Genomic DNA, 22913 nt, shown 5'->3' on the forward strand with positions numbered 1-22913 from the left:
TTTTTAAATAAATGAGCTGGGGTCTTACTTGTTGCCCAGGCAGGTAACTCCTGGGCTCAAGCAATCCTCCCACCTCATCTTCCTGAGTAGTTGGGATTACAGGGGTATGCCGTGATGCCTGGCTTTCAGTGATTCTTAGTGTAGTAAAAGCTACAGCATTTACGTTCATTATAAATTGCGGTCTAAATAAGAACAGTGACAAGTTTCAGGTGTGGCTGTTACATGACCTCCCCACACGTTCTGACATTGAAACTTTTGGTATACATCTGCCTGCTTGGAGTCTTTTTATCTTCTCTACTTGGTGAATGATTGTTCATTCTTCACACTTCCATTTCAAACTACTCTTCTGTGAAGCCACCCCTAATGCCTCTGGGCTAAGTTAAACCCTCAGCCCACTCTACTAGTGAGCCCCTTATATTATTTTATGATCATGTGATCAGAGTCTCTCTTTATTACTAGAATGGGCATTCTCCCTGGGAAAAGGTGATGTTTTATTAGTTTATATCCTCTGCATCTAGCACAGGACCTGGTTAATTGGTTTTTAGTAGATGTTGTTAAGTGTCTGTGGAAAGCCTGAGAGTAAGGTCAGTCTTTAAATGGCGCATAGCACCTAGTCCTTAGTGTATTTTATCAGTAAGTTATTGCTCAGTAAGAACCACAACATCACAGTGGCATACAGCAGTTAATATTTGTTTTGTTGGTGCATGTGGGGACCACCTGGGAGCTGACTGACATAGGCTGTAGTCACCTGGGTATCTCTATGATGCACATGTGGTCCATATGTCTCTAATCTTTGGACTAGTGGGCTAAAGTCCTCATGGTGATAGCAGAGGTATAAGAGCAAGCCCAACCACAGAAACACATTTTAAACCCCTGCTCACATCATGTGTTTACTTCCTATTGGCCAAAGTCAAGGGGCAGGGAAATACAACTCCTTCCTTGGAGGTGACAAAGAGGAAGTGAATCTTTTTCTATTATAATTTAATCGATCACATATATTAAACATTTACATGCTCTTAGTAAATGTATTTCAAATGAATGAACCATTCCTATCTTATATGCATCTAGTACTGGAAAACTATAAGGGATCTAAGCAGTGCTAGAGATATGTGACTCCTTTTCTCTCTCGTGGGACATCTGCAGAACATCTGCTCTGTCCGCTTGTTTTTTCCTTTACAATTCTGTCTTTCCATTACCCTATAGAGCTCCAGTGCTGTCTCATGGCCTTTTACTTTATGTTAACTGTTCAGTATTTTCTGTGTTTTGTAATTAACAAAACACAGGTTTTGAGAGAAAACCTGGTTGACCTAGTGCATCATTTGGTTCCAGGTTACCAGATAAATTGCCAAAATTTGAGTCAAGCGAGTACTTAAATTAGATGAGGTCTGGAAGTTTATTAATCAATATCAGTAGAGGTTATGGATGTTGTTCTATTTTCCTCTTTGTTGAGTCTCATTACATGTTGACAAAGATGGCCACTGGCAACTCCAAACTTTCATATCCATCCAGCTAGTAATCCAGAAGAAATAACTCTTTCCCCCAACATCCAAATCATTTCTTCCAAAGGACTCTGATAGGCCAAGGTTGGACCAATTGCTATGTCCAGAATGGGGCACTTTGGCTAACCTGGGTCATCAACCCACCCTGTGGCAGGTAAGGTGTAACAACCTCACTAGAATTACATAGAGTGAGGGAAGGGCAGTTCCTAAAAGGAGGTGACGTAGGGCAGATGGAAGAGTAGCAATGACTGTTACACGTGTATTTACAAACCACCTACCGAATGAAAAATCTTGACTAGAGGTGTGACTACCTGGCTGAAGAATCTGATTATGGAATATTTCACAGTACAATTTATATCAAAGCAGGATGCTTTTACCTGGATTGGCTAATTGAAAAAGTTGGTTAAGAGGTGAATTGTAATAACAATACATATTCCAAGTGAAGTTATTTTCTGAGTGTCAAATCTTTCTAGATATTTATAATTCTTCAAATGTTTGTAGTTGGCTTCCAATACCTAAATTGATAGTAAACTTTTAAGCAACTTACCTTTATCTTTCTAAAACATTCAACTTGGCTTTTAGGGTAGCGACAACTCCCTTTTAGCTCTATGTTATTAGTTTTGTAATATTTAATTAATGAGAAGTTAAATATTTAATTGATGACAAATTTAATTTATTTAATGACAAGTTAAATATTTCATTGATGACAAATTTAATTTGTTATTTTGAAGAACAAGTAGAATAAAAAGGTTTGTGAAGAAGCACAGTTAACTTGGCAAGCATACAACTTGACACTGGCATCAGATGCATCTAAATCTTGATCCAGTCCTAGGTCTACCACTTGCTGTGCGCTCTTCACTGATCTGTATCAAGTATTTAGATTGTTATGGAATGTATTTTTGTTTCACCTTTATTCTTGACTTTGTTTTATATCCTTACTTTTGCTTTCTTTTTTTCTTTCTCATCCACTTTTCACAAATGGTATCTTGTATTGTTCATCTTTTTAAGCCATCTTAAATCCTTTTGGTAACAGGTGTGATGTAAGTCTTCTGTAAGTTGTCGGAATTTGGACAGCTTTTTACTTTTCTAACCTCAGTTTTCTCTTCACTTAATGGGAGCAATAACACATACTTTAGAGGGTTGTTTTGAGTATTTGACATAATATTTGTAAAATGCTTAGCTTGGAATCTGCCACGTCATAGACTCACCATAAATAGTAGCTATTATTATTATTATTATTTGAGACAGAGTCTCACTCCATCACCCAGGCTGAAGTGCAGTGGTGTGATCCTAGCTCACTGCAACTTCCATGTCCTGGGTTCAAACGATTCTTGTGCCTTAGTCTTCCGAGTAGCTGGGACTACAGGTGCACACCACCATGCCTGGCTAATTTTTGTATTTCTTTTTTAGCAGGGATGGGGTTTTGCCATGTTGCCCAGGCTGGTCTCGAACTCCTGAGCTTAAGCATTCTGCCCACCTCAGCCTCCCAAAGTGCTGGGATTACAGGTGTGACCACCATGCCTGGCCTGTTGCTGTGTCTTAAAAATGGGAAACAATATAGCTTCTGCATATAAAGGATAAGGTTTTCTGGTTTTTACTTGCATCCCTGAGCATAGATTCATATATAAATATAGGGATTCAGAGTTCTGTTTACTGTTCTCCTAACTGTAGGGTAACTGGAATTGGCCATTTTTGTTGGGGGGGATCCCAAATGTCAGTATCTACAGGTCTTTTTATCTTGTTCCAGTATCCCAGAAAGGAAACCAGGTTAAGCATCCCTAATCCAAAAATTCAAGATCTTAAATGCTCCAATATCTGAAACTTTTTGAGAGTCGACATGTTGCCACGAATGGAAAATTCCATGCTTGACCTCATGTGACGAGTTGCAATTAAAATACAATCAAAACTTTGTTTTGTGCATAAAATTATTTTAAAAATTATATAAAATTGCCTTCAGGCCATGTGTATAAGGTATATATGAAAAATAAATGAATTTCATGTTTAGACTTGGGTCCCATCCCAAGCCTTCTCTTTATGTTTTGCAAATATTCCCAAATCCAAACAAATCCAATATCTGAACAAATTCAAAATCCAAAACACTTCTGGTTCCATTTTGAATAAGGTGTACTCATTCTATATTGCAATCTCTCTGGCAGATATGACTCGCTGCCTATTATCTAGAAGCTAAGTGAAGGAAAAGGATATTGATCAGAATGAAGAGCCTGTTATACTACTTTAAGCTGTACTTGATGTTTAAGATCAGAACTGTCACTCATCTTCTCTAGAAATGTACCTATTAAAGTTCCATTGTGGGGAAGTGTAGTTGCCTGGTGTTGATGATGTAATCAGGGCGTCTAGCTACTCTTCTAAAAGTTTTTCAACCAGTACTTTTGTGTTTAGCCTTACTCCTCTATCCCACTGCTACATCTGGTCTTCATAAGTGTTTCCGTATAGTTATGATCAGTTTAGTTAGTTCTGAAGTAAACAAACATTTCAGGTTAATAAATGGGTCTTCGACTTCCATTGTGTTCAGTTTCATACGTTGTTTACCTAATGGGTTTAGGGACCTTAGGACTTGATGTCTTTTTTTTTTTTTTCTTCTGATACTTAATCTTTTGACATGAACTTACTTGGCATAGCATTAATATTTGACTAAATGGCTTATTGACTTACTTAGGAGAATGAGAAAATGCCTTGACTAATTCCTTCACCCCAGATAATTTCATTTGAATATTATTTAATTATATAACATGGGTATTTGAAGGAGGTCTTCTAAAAGTGGTAGATGATAAGGTTATAATCTACCTTAAGGTTAACTTGATGGGAGATTTGAGTATCCTCTCAGTTCATAAAACTACAAATATTATTGATGGCCTTAAAATAACTGTATCTTCTTTTTAAAGAAACATCAAAAGTAATTTGACTTGATCTCCTATTGTAATTACTTTTACCTAACATGGATTATATAAATGTCTTATTTGTTCTAAATATGTTGCCTGTTACTTTCATTGAATATTAGCTTGTTGTCATATTGTAGATCATATAGATCATGCAGATCATACTAAACTATGAAAGCCCCTTCCAGTATTATACATGTGGTAACTTAAATTATTTTTTACATTAGTGGTTTATGGTGCCATTACCTTGACATCAGAGTACCTTGGTGCCTTTACCTTGATATTAGAGTAATTTAGACTATAAAAAGGTATTTACTGTTTGGAGTTTAATTGGGCAAGATTGAAGACAATTTATAATATCTACATTTTATATTTTTAAAAATTTAATACTTTGTTTTTTCCTAAGAGTAAACTCTGTTGAGTAGTTTGTTTTTCTTCCTGTTGCCCATAGTTGACAGACAATAAGACCCTGTATTATTATTATTATTATTATTTTTAAACAGAATCTTGCTCTGTTGCCCAGGCTGGAGTACAGTAGTGCAATCTGGCTCAAACAATTCTCATGCCTCCTGTGCCTTCTGCCTCCCAGGCTCAAGCAATTCTCGTGCCTCAGCCTCCCAAGAACCTGGGATTACAGGTGCATGCCGTGCACTGCCTAATTCTTGCATTTTTAATAGAGATGGGGTTTCACCATGTTGGCCAGGCTGGTATTGAGCTCCTGGCCGCCAGCGATCTACCCACCTTTGCCTCTGAAAGTGCTGGGATTATAAGCATGAACCACCATGCCTGGCTAGGACCCTGCGTTTGATTAAGGCTTTTAAACAATTAAAAATAAATAAAACCTTCAAAGAGAGGCTACCTTTTCTGATCCTCCATTTAAAAAACTAACCTTCTGGCCGGGCGTGGTGGCTCAAGCCTGTAGTCCCAGCACTTTGGGAGGCCGAGACGGGCGGATCACAAGGTCAGGAGATCGAGACCATCCTGGCTAACATGGTGAAACCCCGTCTCTACTAAAAATATAAAAAACTAACTGGGCGAGGTGGCGGGTGCCTGTAGTCCCAGCTACTCGGGAGGCTGAGGCAGGAGAATGGCGTGAACCCGGGAGGCGGAGCTTGCAGTGAGCTGAGATCCAGCCACTGCACTCCAGCCTGGGCAATAGAGCGAGACTCCGTCTCAAAGAAAAAAAAAAACTAACCTTCTAAAACTTCTACATTGTATATAAAATTTAAACATATTTTTCTTATGAGATATATTCATACTGATATATTTTCTCAATTGTTTTGATCTCAGTTTGCCCTTCTACACATAAGAATTATGCATTGTTGGAATAAGGGTTCCTTTTTAGAAAATACAAACCACTCTAGCTACTTTAAGCAGAAGGGGGTTTAGCATAGTGAATTAAGTGCTTACAAAATCATTGGAGAAACAGTCTAAGAATGAATCCCAGAACAGCCGAGTCCCAGCACAGTATAAAGCTGAAATTGGCCAGCCGAGAGAAATACTGCCTCTACCACAATGAAGAACCTGAAGCTGTCTCCAGGATTACATCACTTTAGCTGTGATCTTTGATGAACAGGAAGCTGCTGTGCCATGACTATAGATTCTAGAAGCATACCTTGCTTCTAGATCTGTACCAGGAGAGGTGATGCCACTTGTGCTTCCTTTCACTCTCCATTAAATTAGAGTCAACACTGGGACCTCTGTTAAAGCTGCTTTAGAAAAACCAAGTATCTTTACAACTATTCTAACCAGCACAAGTTGGTGAATTATAGTTAACACCATCTTTCCTCCTTTCAAATCTCATGTTAGTGCATCTGAATAGTTAAACCAAAATCACACCTGAAACTCTGGCTGCTAAGGATTCCGGGAAATACAGTTTCTAACTTTCCAGCTCTATAAAATAGAAAGGTATCTTGGAAGCTGGAATGGATAGGTGATGCCAGTTTATCATATTCTGTACAAGTAGTGGTATTAAGAGTATAGGGTCTGTAGTCAGGCAGCTTGTATTTTAACTTTAGGTTTGCCTCTTGTGAACTCTCCGATGTTGGGCAAATTACGTAACTGCCCTGTGTTCTAGTTTTTTCTCTCACGTAATGGGTATCTATCCCATAGTGTTGTTTGAGTATTTAATGAAGAATGTGGTAAGACTTGCATTAATTCTTACTCAGACATTTCATATAATTTTCTTGTGAGCAATCTGGGCCTGGATTATTCTTTGTGGTAAGTTTTATATGTATGAATTCAGTTTTTGAAATAGTTTAAACTATTGGGATTTTCCATTTCTTCTTGTGTCAGTTTTATTAGTTGTGTTTTTCTAGAAATTTGTCCATTTCATCTAAATTTTCAAAGTTAGTTTTCATAAATATCCCTTCATTATTGTTTTTTAATGTCTACAGGATTTATATTATAGTAATCTCCCTATATCACATTGATACTTCTTCCTTTTTTTTTTATTAGTCTTATTAAGGATTTATCAATTTTATCAATCTTTTCAAAGAAACAACCTTTGGTGTTATTGATTCTCTCTCCTATGTTTGTTTTCTATTTCATTAACTTGTACTCTTTCAGGGATCTAATTTGCTTATTTTTCAAATTTTTGCAATGAATGCTTATTAACTTTTGACCTTTCCATATTTTTTTCTATAAGCCTGGATTTAGCTGCATGTTATATGTTTTGAAATGTATTTCTATTATTCAATTCAAAATTACTTTATAATTTTCCTTGTTTTTTTTCAGAGATAGAGCCTCACTCTGTCACCCAGTTTGGAGTGCAATGGCTTGATCATTGCTCACTGCAGCTTCAGACTCCTAAGCTCAAGCAATCCTCTTGCCTCAGCCTCCTGAGTAGTTAGGACTACAGGCACACACCACCACATCCTGCATAATTATTTTTATTTTTAAATTTTTTTGAGACAGAGTCTCGCTGTTGTCACCCAGGCTGGAGTGCAATGGCGCAATCTTGGCTTACTGCAACCTCTGCCTCCTGGGTTCAAGCGATTCTCCTGCCCCAGCCTCCCTGTTAGCTGGGATTACAGGCCCGCGCCACCACGCCTGGCTAATTTTTGTATTTTTAGTAAGGATAAGGTTTCACCATGTTGGCCAGGCTGGTCTCAAACTTCTGACCTCTGGTGATCTACCCGCCTCGGCCTCCCCAAAGTGCTGGGATTACAGGCATGAGCCACTGTGCCCAGCCTATTTTTATTTTTTGTAGATATGGGGTGTTGTCATGTTGCTCAGGCTGGTCTGGAACTCCTGGCCTCAAGCAGTCCTCCTGCCTCAGTCTTCCAAAGTGTTGGGATTACAGGCATGAGCCACTGCACCTGGCCTATAATTTTTCTGGTTCATAGGTTATTTATAAGTACATTGCTTAGTTTCCAAATATATTTGGCTTTTTAAATATCTTTTTATTTATTTTTGTTTGCTTATGAGTCAGAAGTTATTTTATATCTAAGATTTTTCTATCATGGGAAATGTCAAACATGTATAAAACTAGAGAGAAGAATATAATAATAATTCAGGTACTGATAAGCTTCAGCAATTTTAACCCATGAACAACGGTATTTAATCTCACTTCTCCCATTGCCCCCCACACCATTATTTTGAAGCAAATCTCACATGTCATTTTTTTCTTCAGATGTTTTATTATGAACTTATAAAAATGACATTAAAAAATCACAATACCACATCAACCCAAAATAATTAATTGAAGTCATGAAAGATCTGATCAGTTTTCAAATTTTTCTCATTTTGTCATAATTTTTCTTTATAATTTGATTATTTTAGAATAGGATCCAAATAAAATCCAAACGTCATTATTGGGTTATATCTCCCACACTTTAAAATCTGTCTTTCAGCAACACCAGCAAAATTATTCATTATGCTAAAACATACATACCTTGCATACTCAATATATCTCCCCATTCCTAGGTAAGTTTTGAAATTCAATTTTTCTCTCCTAGCTCCATAGGCTATTAAAGATGCAACTAATCTTCTCGATTCTTTCTTTTGGAATTGACAAATATCCCCAGGAGAAAAGTGGTTGCAAAAGTCAGAGTAACCTTTGTAGGTTTTCTCCTTTTAAAGATATCAGACTGCGGGCGAGGTGCTGTGGCTCACACCTGTAATCCCAGCACTTTGAGAGGCCAGGGTTGGAGATCACTTGAGCCCAGGAGTTTGAATTCAGCCTGGGTAATATAGGGAGACCCCATCTCTACAAAAAATTTAAAAAATTAGCCAGTCGTGGTGGTGCATACTTGTAGTTCCAGCTGCTAGGGAGCCTGAGGTAGGAGGATCGCCTGAACCTAGCTGGGTGACAGGCTGGGTGACAGTGAGGCTGGGTGACAAAGTAGGATCCTGTCTCAAAAAAAAAAAAAAAAAATATATATATATATATATATATATATCAGATTTGTAAATCTTCACTGTCTTTGCTCTGTGATGTCTTCAAGTAATGTTTTAAAATATTTTGTTCATCTTTTATAGTTATCTTCAGTAGGAGATATATGTGAATTATCTAATCTGTCATTATTGGAAGGGAAAGTCCCCTTACCACTTAAATTTTGAACATTTTGAACACTTAACTTACTATGTGTTTATATAACATGACTGCAATATTTGGTTTTATTTCAAAGGTTCTGAAGCAAAAACACCTGGATGATTGCCTGCGACATGTATCTGTAAGAAGATTTGAATCATTTAATCTGTTTTCAGTAACAGAAGTCAAAGAAAGGGAAACTGAAAAGGAGGTTGGTGCATGGGTCCAATATACAAGCATCTTCTGTCCTGAATACAGTATCTCCATAAGGTAACCATTATTCTAGTTAAGATTTGTAAAAACTAGATTTCTCTTGGATGAGAAAAACAATCTAATAAGAATCTCATTATTTATTCTATTGAGTTTACAGACAATCTTTATCAGAACTTAGGTTTTACAACTTGTTTTAGGAAATTCTACTGTTTTAACTGGGTCTTGCTGTATTGTCAGACTAAAGAAAAAAATCCTCACGAATATAGTGTCATTTGAAGATAAGGTGGTTGCAAATCAAAGGGTTCATTTAAACATTCTGTCATAGCATATGTTTATGACAAAAAGCCGTGTTTGTTTTGAGGCAAAGAAGGCTGAAAGTGAAAACAGAATTTTTCCAAACTACCCTTCAAGTAGTAATCTGAAAAATCAAGCTTTGGTATTTTTTCCATTTATTTATTTTTATTACTTTCAGAATAGAATCAATCTTAAGACTAAAGGAGAAAATTCAAGTGAAAACACTGATATTATAAGAAGCATATGGACTGTTCTGACTTTAAAAATCATTAGAAAAGAGACAAGAGAGTTGCAGACTGCAGTAACGAGATACCATTTTACTGAATTAATTTTGTCTCACAGTTATATTCTAGCATGTTGCAATATTACTGTAGGTGTTTGATTTTATAAAATCTGCCTTTTCTGACAGGATTTCACATTTTGAAAGGGAGGGAGGAGCACATTTACAGTAACTGTAAGAAGAGCAAAAAACATTTTAAGTGGAAATGTGACTGAATAAGGTTTAGGTGAGGCTAGGAATAATTTTAAGAAAAAAATTTTCACAAAGGATGTCTATTTATAGTATATGTTTCTCGAGCTATTTTAGTTTAGAATATCTAAGTTTTAAAAGATATAATAGCTAAAAATTTTGGATTTGGATAAAAATTGACTAGGATGGGCAGGAAAGAACAATTAGAATCTGGTTTTATAATATTATTTTACTGAAAATGCCGAGTGGGTACAGTAGCTCATGCCTGTAATCCCGGCACTTTAGGAGGCCAAGGCGGGTGGATCACTTGACCCTAGGAGTTCAAGACCAGCCTGGGCAACGTGGCAAAACCCCACCTTTACAAAAAAATACAAAAATTAAATACAAATAATACAAATAATAAAAAATACAAAAATACAAAAAAAAAAAAAAATTGGTAGCCTGTAGTCCCAGCTACTCAGGAGGCTGAGGCAGGAGAACAGTGTGAACCTGGGAGGCAGAGCTTGCAGTGAGCCGAGATCGTGCCACTGCACTCCAGCCTGGGTGACAGAGAAAGACTCCATCTCAAAAAAAAAAAAAAAAAAGCAAAGCAGTTGGGGCTTCCTAATTAGAATTTTATAATGAATGTACAGGTATACCCAAAAATCTGTAAGTTTGTATCTTTTATTTGGCATTTTCTTTACTTTTATTTGATTTCTTTTTTTTTTTTTTTTTTGAGGCAGAGTGTTCCTGTGTCACCCAGGCTGGAGTACAATGGCACAATCACAGCTCACAGCAGCCTCAACCTCCCGGGCTCAATCAATCTTCCCACGTCAGCCTCCGGAGTAGCTGGGATTACAGGCGTGTGCCACCACACCTGGCCAATTTTTTTGTATTTTTAGTAGAGATAAGGTTTTACCATCTTGGCCAGGCTGGTTTTGAACTCCTGAAATCAAGTGATCCACCTGCCTTGACTTCCCAAAGTGCTGGAATTACAAGTGTGAGCCACCATGCCCAGCCTACTCCAGGTTCTACTAAGGGGCTAAGCATTAGAGATGTCGGGCTGGGCACAGTGGCTCATGCCTGTAGTTTCAGCACTTTTGGGAGGCTGAGAAGGGTGGATCACTTGAGCCTAGGAGTTCGAGACCAGCCTGGTCAACCTGCTGAAACCCTGTCTCTACTAAAAATACAAAAAAAAATTAGCTAGGCATGGTTGTTCATTATAATCCCAGTTACTCGGTGGCTAACACATGAGAATTGCTTGAACCTGGGAGTGGAGGTTGCAGTCAGATGAGATTGTGCCACTGAACTCCAGCCTGGGTGACAGAGTGAGACTGTCTCAAAACAAACAAACAAACAAACAAAAAAGACACTGGGGATGTTACTGTAATTGTAAACCCCATTTTCACTTTCTCAGTTCTTACCGCCTGAGATCACCTGCCACAGCTTAACAGAGAGAACACACACAGGGTGATCAGTACTTGTTATCAATACTTATTAGTTTTGTCTATCTTAAACTATTGCTACCCATTAATTTGTCTCCTTAAAGTTTTATTAGAGTTGAAATGAATACCCCCAAGAGGGTTAATACCTAGGTATTTGTGAATTCAAAATACCTACTTGTATCTTGTTTATATAAGCAGTGGCCTTAATAAAAACTTTGACCATTATTTTCTGTCAGCCTTATATAAGGATACTTAAAATGAAGGAATACTTTTCCCTTAGTGACTTTTCATCTGAAGCTAAGGTTTGAACAATGTAAAAGTTAGGTTACAAAATTCCCAGGGTTTGTTGTTGTCTTTGTCTACCTGTGGATGGTCGACTCTTTGTTTCAAATTAAATGTTGAGAGTTTTAAAATGAAAATCCATGGTATGACTCCTGGATTTTGTTTATTGACAAAATATTCTTGCCTTTCTGGTTCTTTCTTTCTTTCTCTTTTTTGAGATGGTCTCACTGTATTGCCCAGGCTGGTGTGCAGTGGCATAATCATAGCTCACTGAACTCTTGACCTCCCAGGCTCAAGCAATCCTCCTGCCTTAGTCTCCCAAGTAGCTAGGACTACAGTTACATGCCACCATGCCCAGCTAAGTTTTGTATATTTTGTAGAGATGGAGTTTTGCTGTGTTGCCCAGGCTGGTCTCAAACTGCTGGGGTCAAGGGATCTGCCTGCCGTGACCTCCCAAAGTGGTGGGATTACAGGCATGAACCACTATGCCTGGCATTTGGTACTTTATTTCTTAGAACTTTGTAGAAGAGGCTCTTGTTATTAGATGGATGCAAGTTTATAAACGAAGAGATACCAGGAAATGTTTATACTAAAATTCTTTAATTAAAATTTCCTTTTCCCTGTCTCATAAACTGTAATCTATTGTATAAAGCTTGCTGTGTAGACACAAATTGTTCCTATCTCCCGTATTCCAACTTAATTTCAGCACAGCAGGAGTTCGCATATTCTGGAAGCTTTAAATTACTTCCATTGTATATGGAACCATATAAGTGCCTGACTTATTCATTTATAAGTGTATGCATGTCTTAGGTATAGAAAAAGCTGAGAGGCCTGAACTGTCCTTTGTTTGAATAAGACTGCTGTTGCTATGGTAATTGCTGAATTAGAAGGCTAGAACTCTTGACTTTTGGCTTGTCCTGGGAACTTAGAATGGGCAAAAAGTTAAGAATGACTTTGTCTTTGACTGTGTTGCATCTTTCTATTATAACAAATGCACTACACTGAGATCATACCTTCCATTTCCAGGGAAAGAAAAAGACCAAACCCTCACCTCATTATTTTAGTTACGTAGCTTGTGAATGTTCAGTAAATAAAAAGTAGTCATTAGATGGTTTGCTTATGAATTAGATGTATGGCATATTATTTTTGTATGTGTGGTATAACCTAGGTGCCTATATAGAGCTTGGCCAGGCTGGCATCTGAGACAAATATGAATACTGCATCTATATTTAAAAGCATAGTTTTAATGTTAGTAGTGATATTAACAACAGAGCTGAGCATTAGTAATAAAACAGCGTTTTTTAGGACCTGTAAAATATGATCCATACTTTCCAGAAAACGGTGAATTCCATTGTGTCACATTTTTATGGATCTTAAATCATAGATATGGGCTACTATAACTTAGTTTTCTAATTTGTTTTAAATCTCATCACAATTTTTTTTACGTAGTGTGCTTACATATAAATATACTGTTTCAGTACATTGAAATGTTCCCTTAAACATTTTCCAAATTCCAATATAGTACATGTAGAGAAACCATCTACTAATTTCCTACAACTCATAGATATAAGACTGGAAAACATCTCTTTAGCTATTTAGTTTTAAAATTTTTATTTTTTAACCACTTATTTTTGAAAGAACTCCAAAGCATCTAGAATTAAGTTTATTTGTTTGTTTGTTTGTTTATTTTGAGACAGAGTCTCACTCTGTCACCAGGCTGGAGTGCAGTGGCATGATCTTGGCTCACTGCAACCTCCGCCTCCCGGTTTCAAGTGATTTTCTTGCCTCAGCCTCCTGAGTAGCTGGGACTACAGGTGCATGCCACCATGCCCAGCTAATTTTTGTATTTTTAGTAGAGACGGGGTTTCACCATATTGGCCAGGATGATCTCAATCTCTTGACCTTGTGATCCACCTTCCTCGGCCTCCCAAAGTGCTGGGATTACAGGCGTAAGCCGCTGTACCCAGCCTAGAATTAAGTTTTTCAAACCTTCTGAAAACCTCTCCTCTTTGTTCTTCTGCAGCCTTTTAGGACGCATTCTACTCTCTGGCTTACTTTGTATTTTTGGATCAGTTTTCTTTTACTCACAATACAATTTACATAACAAAATTTACTATTTTCATCATTTTAAAGTATGAAATTCAGTGGTTTTAAGTATATTTACAATGTTGTACGGCCTTCATCACTATTCCAGAACTTTTTCATTACCCTGAAAAGAAACCCCATATACATTGGCTATAACTCCTCATTCTCCTCCTTCCCCTAGTCCCTGGCAACAGTAATTGACTTTCTGACTCTATGTATCGTCTGTTCTGGACACTTTACGTAAATGGAATCCTACAATATGTGGCCCTTTATGTCTGTCTGCTTTCACTGAGCATAATATTTTTAAATTTAAGATTCAGCCATATTATACCACATATCAGTGCCTCATTCCTTTTTTATGGCTAATATCCCACTGTATGGCTAATGTATTTTGTTTATTTTTTCATCAGTTGATGAACATTTGGATTGTTTCTACTTTTTGGCTATTATGAGTAATAACACTATGAATATGCATGTACAAGTTTTTGTGTGAACATATGCTTTTAATTCTCTTGGGTATGTACCTAGGAGTGGAATTGCTGGGTCATATGGTAACTCTATGTTTAACTTTTTGAGGAATAGCCAACTATTTTTCATAGCACTGTACGATTTTATATTCTAGGAATGTATGAGTGTTTTAGTTTCTCCCTATGCTTATCAGTGAAGCACTTGTTAATTTTTCTTCTCTTTTAAAAAAATTATAACCCTCATAGTGGATATGAAGTGATATCTCTCTGTGGTTTTGATGTGCATTTCTCTATTGTCTAATGATGTTGAACATCTTTTCATGTGCTCATTGGCCATTTGTATTTTTTTTTTTTTTGAGAAATGCCTATTCAAGTTCTTTGCTTTTTTTTTTTCCTTTTTAATTTTTTATTTTCTTTCCAATGGGACTTTTGCACTCCTGTCTTTATCTGTTTTTAGTTGAGCTGTCTCTTTTTATTGTCCGAGTTATTTTTATATATTCTGGATATTAGACCCTATCATACATGTGATATTTGCAAATGTTTTCTCCTAGCCTGTGCATTTTCTTTTCACTTTCTTGATATGTAGTATCTTTTGATGCACAAAATTTTTAATTTTGATGAAGTCTAACATATCTATTTTTTCATTTGTTACCTATAATTTTAATGTCATATTTAGCCATGGCTTGCTTTTAACCTCTAGTTTCACCCTCTTGACACATTTAGGCTTCAGACTTTTCCTCTAGCAGCTTTTCTTTTTCCCTCTTCAAATAATTATCTGCCCCAGTGACTTGTTCCTCAGTCCTTACTCAGCAGGCCATTTTTAGGAAGAAACTCAAAGTTCCTCAATTCTAGGATAGCTTTAAGTGCTTGTGAAAAAAATTGTTAGGCCCTGGGGAGAAGAATCTGGCCATTGGTAATGGTTTGGGATAAAGCTTTGAAGTTTAGGACAAAGATAGAGTGAACTTTTTATACTCTGAATATGTTGGCAAAAAATTGTCATTGTTACATAACATTAATTACAAGTATAATGCTAAGACTGAAGTTTTTAAGGATTTAAGTTTGAGAAGTTTCTTTCATCATAGGCATTACTATGGAATCACAGAGATCAGACAGGACCTAGGTAAATAGCTGAAAAACTAAGACTAGACAAGAGCTTATAGAATTGATGCTTGAATAAAATAGATGACTCAGTGAAAAAGAACAGTCCTTAAGTTTGGAACAAATGAAAGGGAACTTGAAGTAACCAAACTGAATCTTTGTCATACTACATTGATAGCAGTTTTCATATAAGGAGAACTAACTTCTTATAGTTTTGAAAATAGTGATTATTAACATTATTCTTTCATAAGATGCCATCTTCTAGGGTTTTTAAACCCTGATAATTTCATGGATAATTGATTTTATTTTTATAAGTATCTTAGAGGTATAGGATGAGGTTTACTGTTTCTCCACTGCCTACCCCCTTAAAAAGGTCATAGGGTAAACTTTCTGTTTCTTTGCTTTGAGAAATAATGCTTTTGGCCGGGAGCAGTGGCTCACGCCTGTAATCCCAGCACTTTGGGAGGCTGAGGTGGGTGGATCACGAGGTCAGGAGTTTGAGACTAGCCTGGCCAACATAGTGAAACCCCGTCTCTACTAAAAATACAAAAATTAGCCAGGTGTGGTGGCAGACACCTGTAATCCTAGCTACTTGGGAGGCTGAGGCAGGAGAATCACTTGAACCGGGGAGGCAGAGGTTGCAGTGAACTAAGATCGCGCCATTGCACTCCACCCCAGGTGACAGTGCGAGACTCCGTCTCAAAAAAGAAATAATGCTTTCAAGAATGACAAGTTTTGCTTCAGTGATAAGTCTGGAAATCAAATTTTTTATTATGAATAGTGTTTTTAACTTTTAAAACATGTACTTCACTTCTATTATCTTAGTTTGTTTTCTAGAAATATAAAAAAATTTACCATTATTACAAAATATGTGCATGTTATTTATACTTGTTTCAGATTTAATTACAAATATTTATTTCATCCTGATATTTGAGAGAGAGAGAGAGAGAGAGAGAGATGCAAGAGGAAGAGAATATTCTTATTAAAATTAGGCCATAAACAATTCCCCTTTTAGCAATTTATCTTAAGTAAACAATCAGAAATAGATTTGATGTTTTCCACAAGAATGTTCACTGCAGCAATGTGCACAATAGCACAAAATTGGGCACAATCTTAAAATCTAACATAAAGTTCTGGTTCAATAAATTATGGTGCAGACATCCATTGAACTTGGAGCCATTAAAATCATGTTATGGGATATTACTTAACGATGTGGGAAACTGTTTATAATACGTAACATAATAAAACTGTTTATAATTGGTGAATAACAAATTGCAAAACAATATGGACGAGTGCTTTCAGTTCTTTAATAAAAGGAATATGTGAACATAGAATAAGATTTGAAGGCTGCATACCAAAATTCTAATGTTATCTCTCCATGTTAGGATTATGAGCAGTTTTTTTCTTGAAGGAACCACATATTGCTTTTGTATTAAAACTTTTTTTTTTATTTCTATACTGTATTGTTGATAATTTTAATAGTTTCATCTTACTTTTCTTTTTTTTTTTTGAGATAGAGTTTCTCACTTGTCACCCAGGCTGGAGTACAATGGCACCATCTTGGCTCATAGCAACCTCTGCCTCCCAGGTCCAAGCAATTCTCCTGCCTCAGCCCCCTGAATAGCTGGGATTACAGGTGCCTGCCACTACACCTGGCTAATTTTTGTATTTTTAGTAGAGATGGAGTTTCACCATGTTGGCCAGGCTGGTCTCGAACTCCTGACATTAGGTGATTCTACCCGCCTCGACCTCCTAAAGTGCTGGGATTATAGACGTGAGTCATCTTGCATTTTGGAGGTTAAATATTTTGCTCCTTTTCATCTTATCTCAGTATTTACTGTAGTTTTCCATATTAGTGTAAATAACCTCATCTATATGTAGAATCTTATAGGCCCAGAGAAGACAAAGAATTTTTAAGTTATTATGATTGTTTTATTTGTGATTGGTGACCTTGTTTTTTTAGATTACAATACTTTGGGGCCTAGTGCTTATTTGGTCAGTCAGATTGCAAATAACTTTTTTCATCTCATTTAATCACCCTGTCAAAGATCTGGGCCTCTATGGCAGAAATAAAGAAAAGCTCTATTTTTATGGAAAGGGTAATACAATATACACGTATTCTCTTACTATGTTTTAGTTTGCTGGGCTGCCAAAACAAAACACCACATACTAGGGGGCTTAAACAACAGAAATTTAGTTTCTTGCAGCTTTGGGAGCTAGAAGTCTGAGATCAAGGTGTTGGCAGGTTTGGTTTCTTCTGAGGCCTCTTCCCTTGGCTTGCAGATGGCCGCCCTCACACTGCCTTTTCAGAGGCCATTCCTCTGTGCGTGCATGACCCTGTTGTCTCTCTGTGTCCTACCTCCTCTTTTTTTTCAGTTGATAATTTATTTTGTTTTATTTTATTTTTACTTTTTGAGACAGAATCTCCCTCTGTTGCCCAGGCTGGGGTGGTGCGATCTCGGCTCACTCGATCCTTTACCTCCCAGGTTTAAGCAATTCTCCTGCCTCAGCCTTCCGAGAGGCTGGGACTACAGGCGCACGCCACCACACCCAGCTAATTTTTGTATTTTTATTAGAGGTGGGGTTTCACCATATTGGCCAAGCTGGTTTCAAACTCCTGACTTCGTGATCCGCCTACCTCAGCCTCCCAAAGTGCTGGGATTACAGGCATGCGTCACCACACCTGACCCCTTAAAAAAATTTTTAATTTTAATTTTAATTTTTTCCCATAAATTATTGGGATACAGGTGGTATTTGGTTACATGAATAAGTTCTTTTGTGGTGTTTTGTGAGATTTTGGTTCACCCATCAGCCGAGCAGTATACAGTGTACCATATTTGTTTATCCCTCGCCCCCCTCCCACTCTTCCCTGCAAGTCCCCAAAGTCCATTGTATCATTCTTATGCCTCTGCATCCTCATAGCTTAGTTCCCATATACCAGTGAGAATATATGATGTTTGGTTTTCCATTCCTGAGTTACTTCATTTAGAATAATAGTCTCCAATCCCATCCAGGTCACTGCAAATGCTCCTAATTCATTCCTCTTTATAGTATTCCATTGTATATGTATATACCGCAGTTTCTTTATCCACTCGTTGATTGATGGACATTTAGGATGGTTCCATGATTTTGCAATTGTGAATTGTGCTGCTATAAACATGCAAGTGTCTTTTTCGAATAATGACTTATTTTCCTCTGGGTAGATACCCAGTAGTGGGATTGCTGGATCAAATGGTAGTTCTACTTTTACTTCTTTAAGGAATCTCCACACTGTTTCCATAGTGGTTGTACCAGTTTACATTCCCACCAGCAATGTAGAGGTGTTCCCTGATTACAGCATGCACTCCAGTATCTATTGTTTTTTGACTTTTTGATTATAGCCATTCTTGCAGGAGTAAGGTGGTATCGCATTGTGCTTTTGATTTACTTTTCCCTGATCACTAGTGATGTTGAGCATTTTTTCATATATTTGTTGGCCATTTGTCTATCTTCTTTTGAGAATTGTCTATTCATGTCCTTAGTCCACTTTTTGATGGGATTGTTTGTTTTTTTCTTACTGATTTGTTTGAGTTTGTTGTAGATTCTGAATATTGGGCCTTTGTCAGATGTTTAGATTGTGAAGATTTTCTTCCACTCTCTGGGTTGTCTGTTTACTCTGCTGACTGTTGCTTTTGCTGTGCAAAAGCTCCTTAGTTTAATTAGGTCTCAGCTCTTTGTCTTTGTTTTGTTTGTTTGTTTTGTTTTGGTTTGGTTTTTGCAGTTGCTTTTGGGTTCTTGGTCATGAAATCCTTGCCTAAGACAATGTCTGGAAGGGTTTTTCCAATATTATCTTCTAGAATTTTTATAGTTTCAGGTCTTAGATTTAAGTCCTCAATCCATCCTAAGTTGATTTTGTATAAGGTGAGATGAGGATCCAGTTTCATTCTCTGCATATGGCTAGCCAATTATCCCAGCACCATTTGTTGAAAATGGTGTCCTTTCCCCTACTTTATGTATTGTTTACTTTGTCAAAGATCAATTGACTGCAAGTGTTTGGATTTATTTGTGGATTCTCTATTCTGTTCCAGTGGTCTATGTGCTTATTTTTATAACAGTACCACACAGTTTTAGTGACTATGGCTTTATAGTATAGTTTGAAATCAGGTAGTGTGATGCCTCCAGATTTGTTCTTTTTGCTTAGTCTTGCTTTGGCTCTGCAGGCTCTTTTTTGGTTCCATATAAATTTTAGAATTGTTTTTTCTAATTCTGTGAAGAATGATGGTGGTATTTTGATGGGGATTGAATTGAATTTGTAGATTGCTTTTGGCAGTATGGTCATTTTCACCATATTGATTCTACCCATCCATGAACATGGGTTGTGTTTCCAATTTTTTGTGTCATCTGTGATTTCTTTCAGCTGTGTTTTGTAGTTTTCCTCATAGGGGTCTTTTGACTCCTTGGTTAGGTATATTCCTAAGTATTTTATTTTTATTTTTTTGCAGCTATTGTAAAAAGGGTTGAGTTCTTTATTTGATTCTCCACTTGGTCGCTGTTGGTGTATAGAAGAACTACTGATTTGTGTACGTTAATCTTGTATTTGGAAACTTTGCTGAATTCTTGTATCAGTTCTAGGAGCTTACTGGAGGAGTCTTTAGGGTTTTCAAGGTAAATGATCATATCATCAGCAAACAGTGACAATTTGACTTCCTCTTTACTAATTTGGATGCCCTTTATTTCTTTCTCTTGTGATCACTCTGGCTAGGACTTATGTTGAAGAGGAGTGGTAAAAGTGAGCATCCTTATCTTGTTCCTGTTCTCAGAGGGACTGCTTTCAGCTTTTCCCCATTCAGTATTATGTGGGCTGTGGGTTTGTCATAGATGGCTTTTATTACATTAAGGAATGTCCCTTGTATGCCAATTTTGCTGAGAGTTTTAATCATAAAGGGATGCTGGATTTTGTCGAATGCTTTTTCTGCATCTATTGAGATGATCATGCGATTTTTGTTTTTAATTCTGTCTATGTGGTATATCACATTTATTGACTTACATATGTTAAGGCATCCCTGCATTCCTGGTGTGAAACCCACTTGATCATGGTGGATTATCTTTTTGATATGTTATTGGATTCGGTTAACTGGTATTTTGTTAAGGATTTTAACATCTGTGTTCATCAAGGATATCAGTCTGTAGTTTTCTTTTTTTGGTTATGTCTGTCCCTGGTTTTGGTATTAGAGTGATGCTGGCTTCATAGAATGAATTAGGGAGGGTTTCTTCTTTCTTTATCTTGTGGAATTGTGTCAAAAGGATTGGTACCAATTCTTCTTTGAATGTCTGGTAGAATTCTGCTGTGAATGCATCTGGTCCTGGACTTTTTTTTTATTGGTAATTTAAAAATTACCATTTCAATCTCGCTGCTTGTTATTGGTCTGTTCAGGGTATCTAATTCTCATGCTTTACTGACTGGGCTAGCTGGGTGCCTCAGGGTATCTAATTTTTCCTGATTTAAGGTAGGAGAGTTATATTTTTCTAGGAATTTATCAGTCTCTTCTAGGTTTTCTACTTTGTGTGCATAAATGTAGTAGCCTTGAATAATCTTTTCTATTTCAGTGGTGTCAGTTGCAATATCTCCTGTTTCCTAGTGAGGTTATTTGGATTTTCTTTCTTTTTTTCTTGGTTAATCTTGCTAATGGTCTATCAATTTTATTTATCTTTTCAAAGAACCAGCTTTTTGTTTCATTTGTCTTTTGTATTTTGTAGTTGTTGTTTCAATTTCATTTAGTTCTGCTCTAATCTTGGTTATTTTCTTTCTTCTGCTGTGTTTGGGTTTGGTTTATTCTTGTTTCTCTAGTTCCTTGAGGTGTGACCTTAGAATGTCAGTTTGTGCTCTTTCAGTCTTTTTGATGTAGGCGTTTAGGGCTATGAACTTTCCTCTTAGCATCACCTTTGCTGTATCCCAGAGATTTTGATAAGTTGTGTCATTATTGTTATTGAGTTTGAATAATTTAATTTTCGTCTTGATTTCATTTTTGACCCAGTGCTCATTTAGGAGCAGGTTATTTAATTTTCATCTATTTGCATGGTTTTGAAGGTCCGTTTTGGAGTTGATTTCCAGTTTTATTCCACTGTAGTCTGAGAGAAAGTTTGATATAATTCCAGTTTTCTTAAATGTATTGAGGCTCGTTTTATGGCCTATTGTATGGTCTGTCTTGGAGAAAGTTCCATGTGCTGTTGCATAAAATGTTTATTCTGCAGTTGTTGCACGAAATGTTCTGTATATATCTGTTAAGTCCATTTGTTCCAAGGTATAGTTTAAATCTATTGTTTCTTTGTTGACTTTCTGTCTTGATGACCTGTCTAGTGCTATCACTGGAGTATTGAAGTCCCCTACTATTATTGTGTTGCTGTCTATCTCATTTCTTTGGCATTAGTAATTGTTTTATAAATTTGTGAGCTCCAGTGTTAGGTATATATATGTTTAGGATTGTGATATTTTCCTGTTGGACAAGGCCTTTTACCATTATATAATATCCTTCTTTGTCTCTTTTAACTGCTGTTGCTTTAAGGTTTATTTTGTCTGATGTAAGAATAGCTACCCCTGCTAGTTTTTGGTATCCATTTGCATGAAATGCCTTTTTCCACCCCTTTAAGTTAAGTATGAGTCTTTATGTGTTAGATGAGTCTCCTGAAGGCAGCAGATAGTTCGTTGGTGAGTTCTTATCTATTTTGTGGTTCTGCGTCTTTTAAGGGAAGCATTTAGGCCGTTTACATTCATTGTTAGTAGTGAAATGTGAGGTACCCTTGCATTCATTCTACTCGTCTTGCCTGAGTACTTTGGTTTCTTTTGTTTTTGCTTTTTCACTTGTATTTTTGTTTTATAGGTCCTATGTGATTTATGCTTTAAAGAGGTTCTACTTTGATGTGTTTCCAGGATTTGTTTCAAGATTTAGAGCTTTTTAGCAGTTCTTGTGGTGGTGGGTTGGTAATGGCAAATTCTCTCAATATTTGTTTGTCTAAAAAAGGCTGCAATTTCCTTCATATATGATACCTACATATATGATGCCTAGTTTCACTGGATACAAAATTCTTGGCTGGTAATTGTTTTGCTTGAGGAGGCTGAAGATAGGGCCCCAGTCCCTTCCGCATTGTAGGGTTTCTGCTGATAAATCTGCTGTTGATCTGATAGGGTTTTCTTTATAGGTTACCTGGTGCTTTTGTCTCAGAGCTCTTAAGATTCTTTCCTCCATCTTAACTTTGGATAATCTGATGGCAATGTGCCTAGGTGATGATCCTTTTGTGATGAATTTCCCAGAGCTTGAGCTTCTTGTAGTTGAATGTCTAGGTCTCTAGCAAGACTGGGGAAATTTTCCTTGATTATTCCCCCAAATATGTTTTTCAAGCTTCTTCCTCAGGAACACCGATTATTCTTCAGTTTGGTCATTTAACATAATCCTAGACTTCTTGAAGGCTTTGTTCATATTTTCTTATTCTTTTTCTGTTTGTCTTTGTTGGATTGGGTTAATTCTGAGATCTTGTTTTTGAGCTCGGAATTTCTTTCTTCTACTTATTCAATTCTATTGCTGAGACTTTCCAGAGCATTTCACATTTCTAAAAGTGTGTCTGAGGTTTCCTGATGTTTTGACTGTTTTTTCTTTATGCTATCTATTTCCTTGAA

At 36.8% G+C, this 22913-nt stretch overlaps 1 protein-coding gene across 1 annotated transcript in view; it reads left to right on the plus strand.

The window, feature by feature from the left end:
• The window catches only part of CAMKMT (calmodulin-lysine N-methyltransferase), a 406998-nt gene that overhangs the window by 2491 nt on the left and 381594 nt on the right, over positions 1 to 22913 (plus strand). The window contains exon 2 of the mRNA XM_011978214.1: positions 9028 to 9200. Within this exon, the coding sequence (XP_011833604.1) occupies positions 9028 to 9200 (173 nt within the window). The remainder of the gene's footprint in view (positions 1 to 9027; positions 9201 to 22913) is intronic.

The sequence above is a fragment of the Mandrillus leucophaeus genome, unplaced genomic scaffold (genome assembly GCF_000951045.1).
Source record: "Mandrillus leucophaeus isolate KB7577 unplaced genomic scaffold, Mleu.le_1.0 Scaffold190, whole genome shotgun sequence".
Classification (NCBI taxonomy): domain Eukaryota; kingdom Metazoa; phylum Chordata; class Mammalia; order Primates; family Cercopithecidae; genus Mandrillus; species Mandrillus leucophaeus.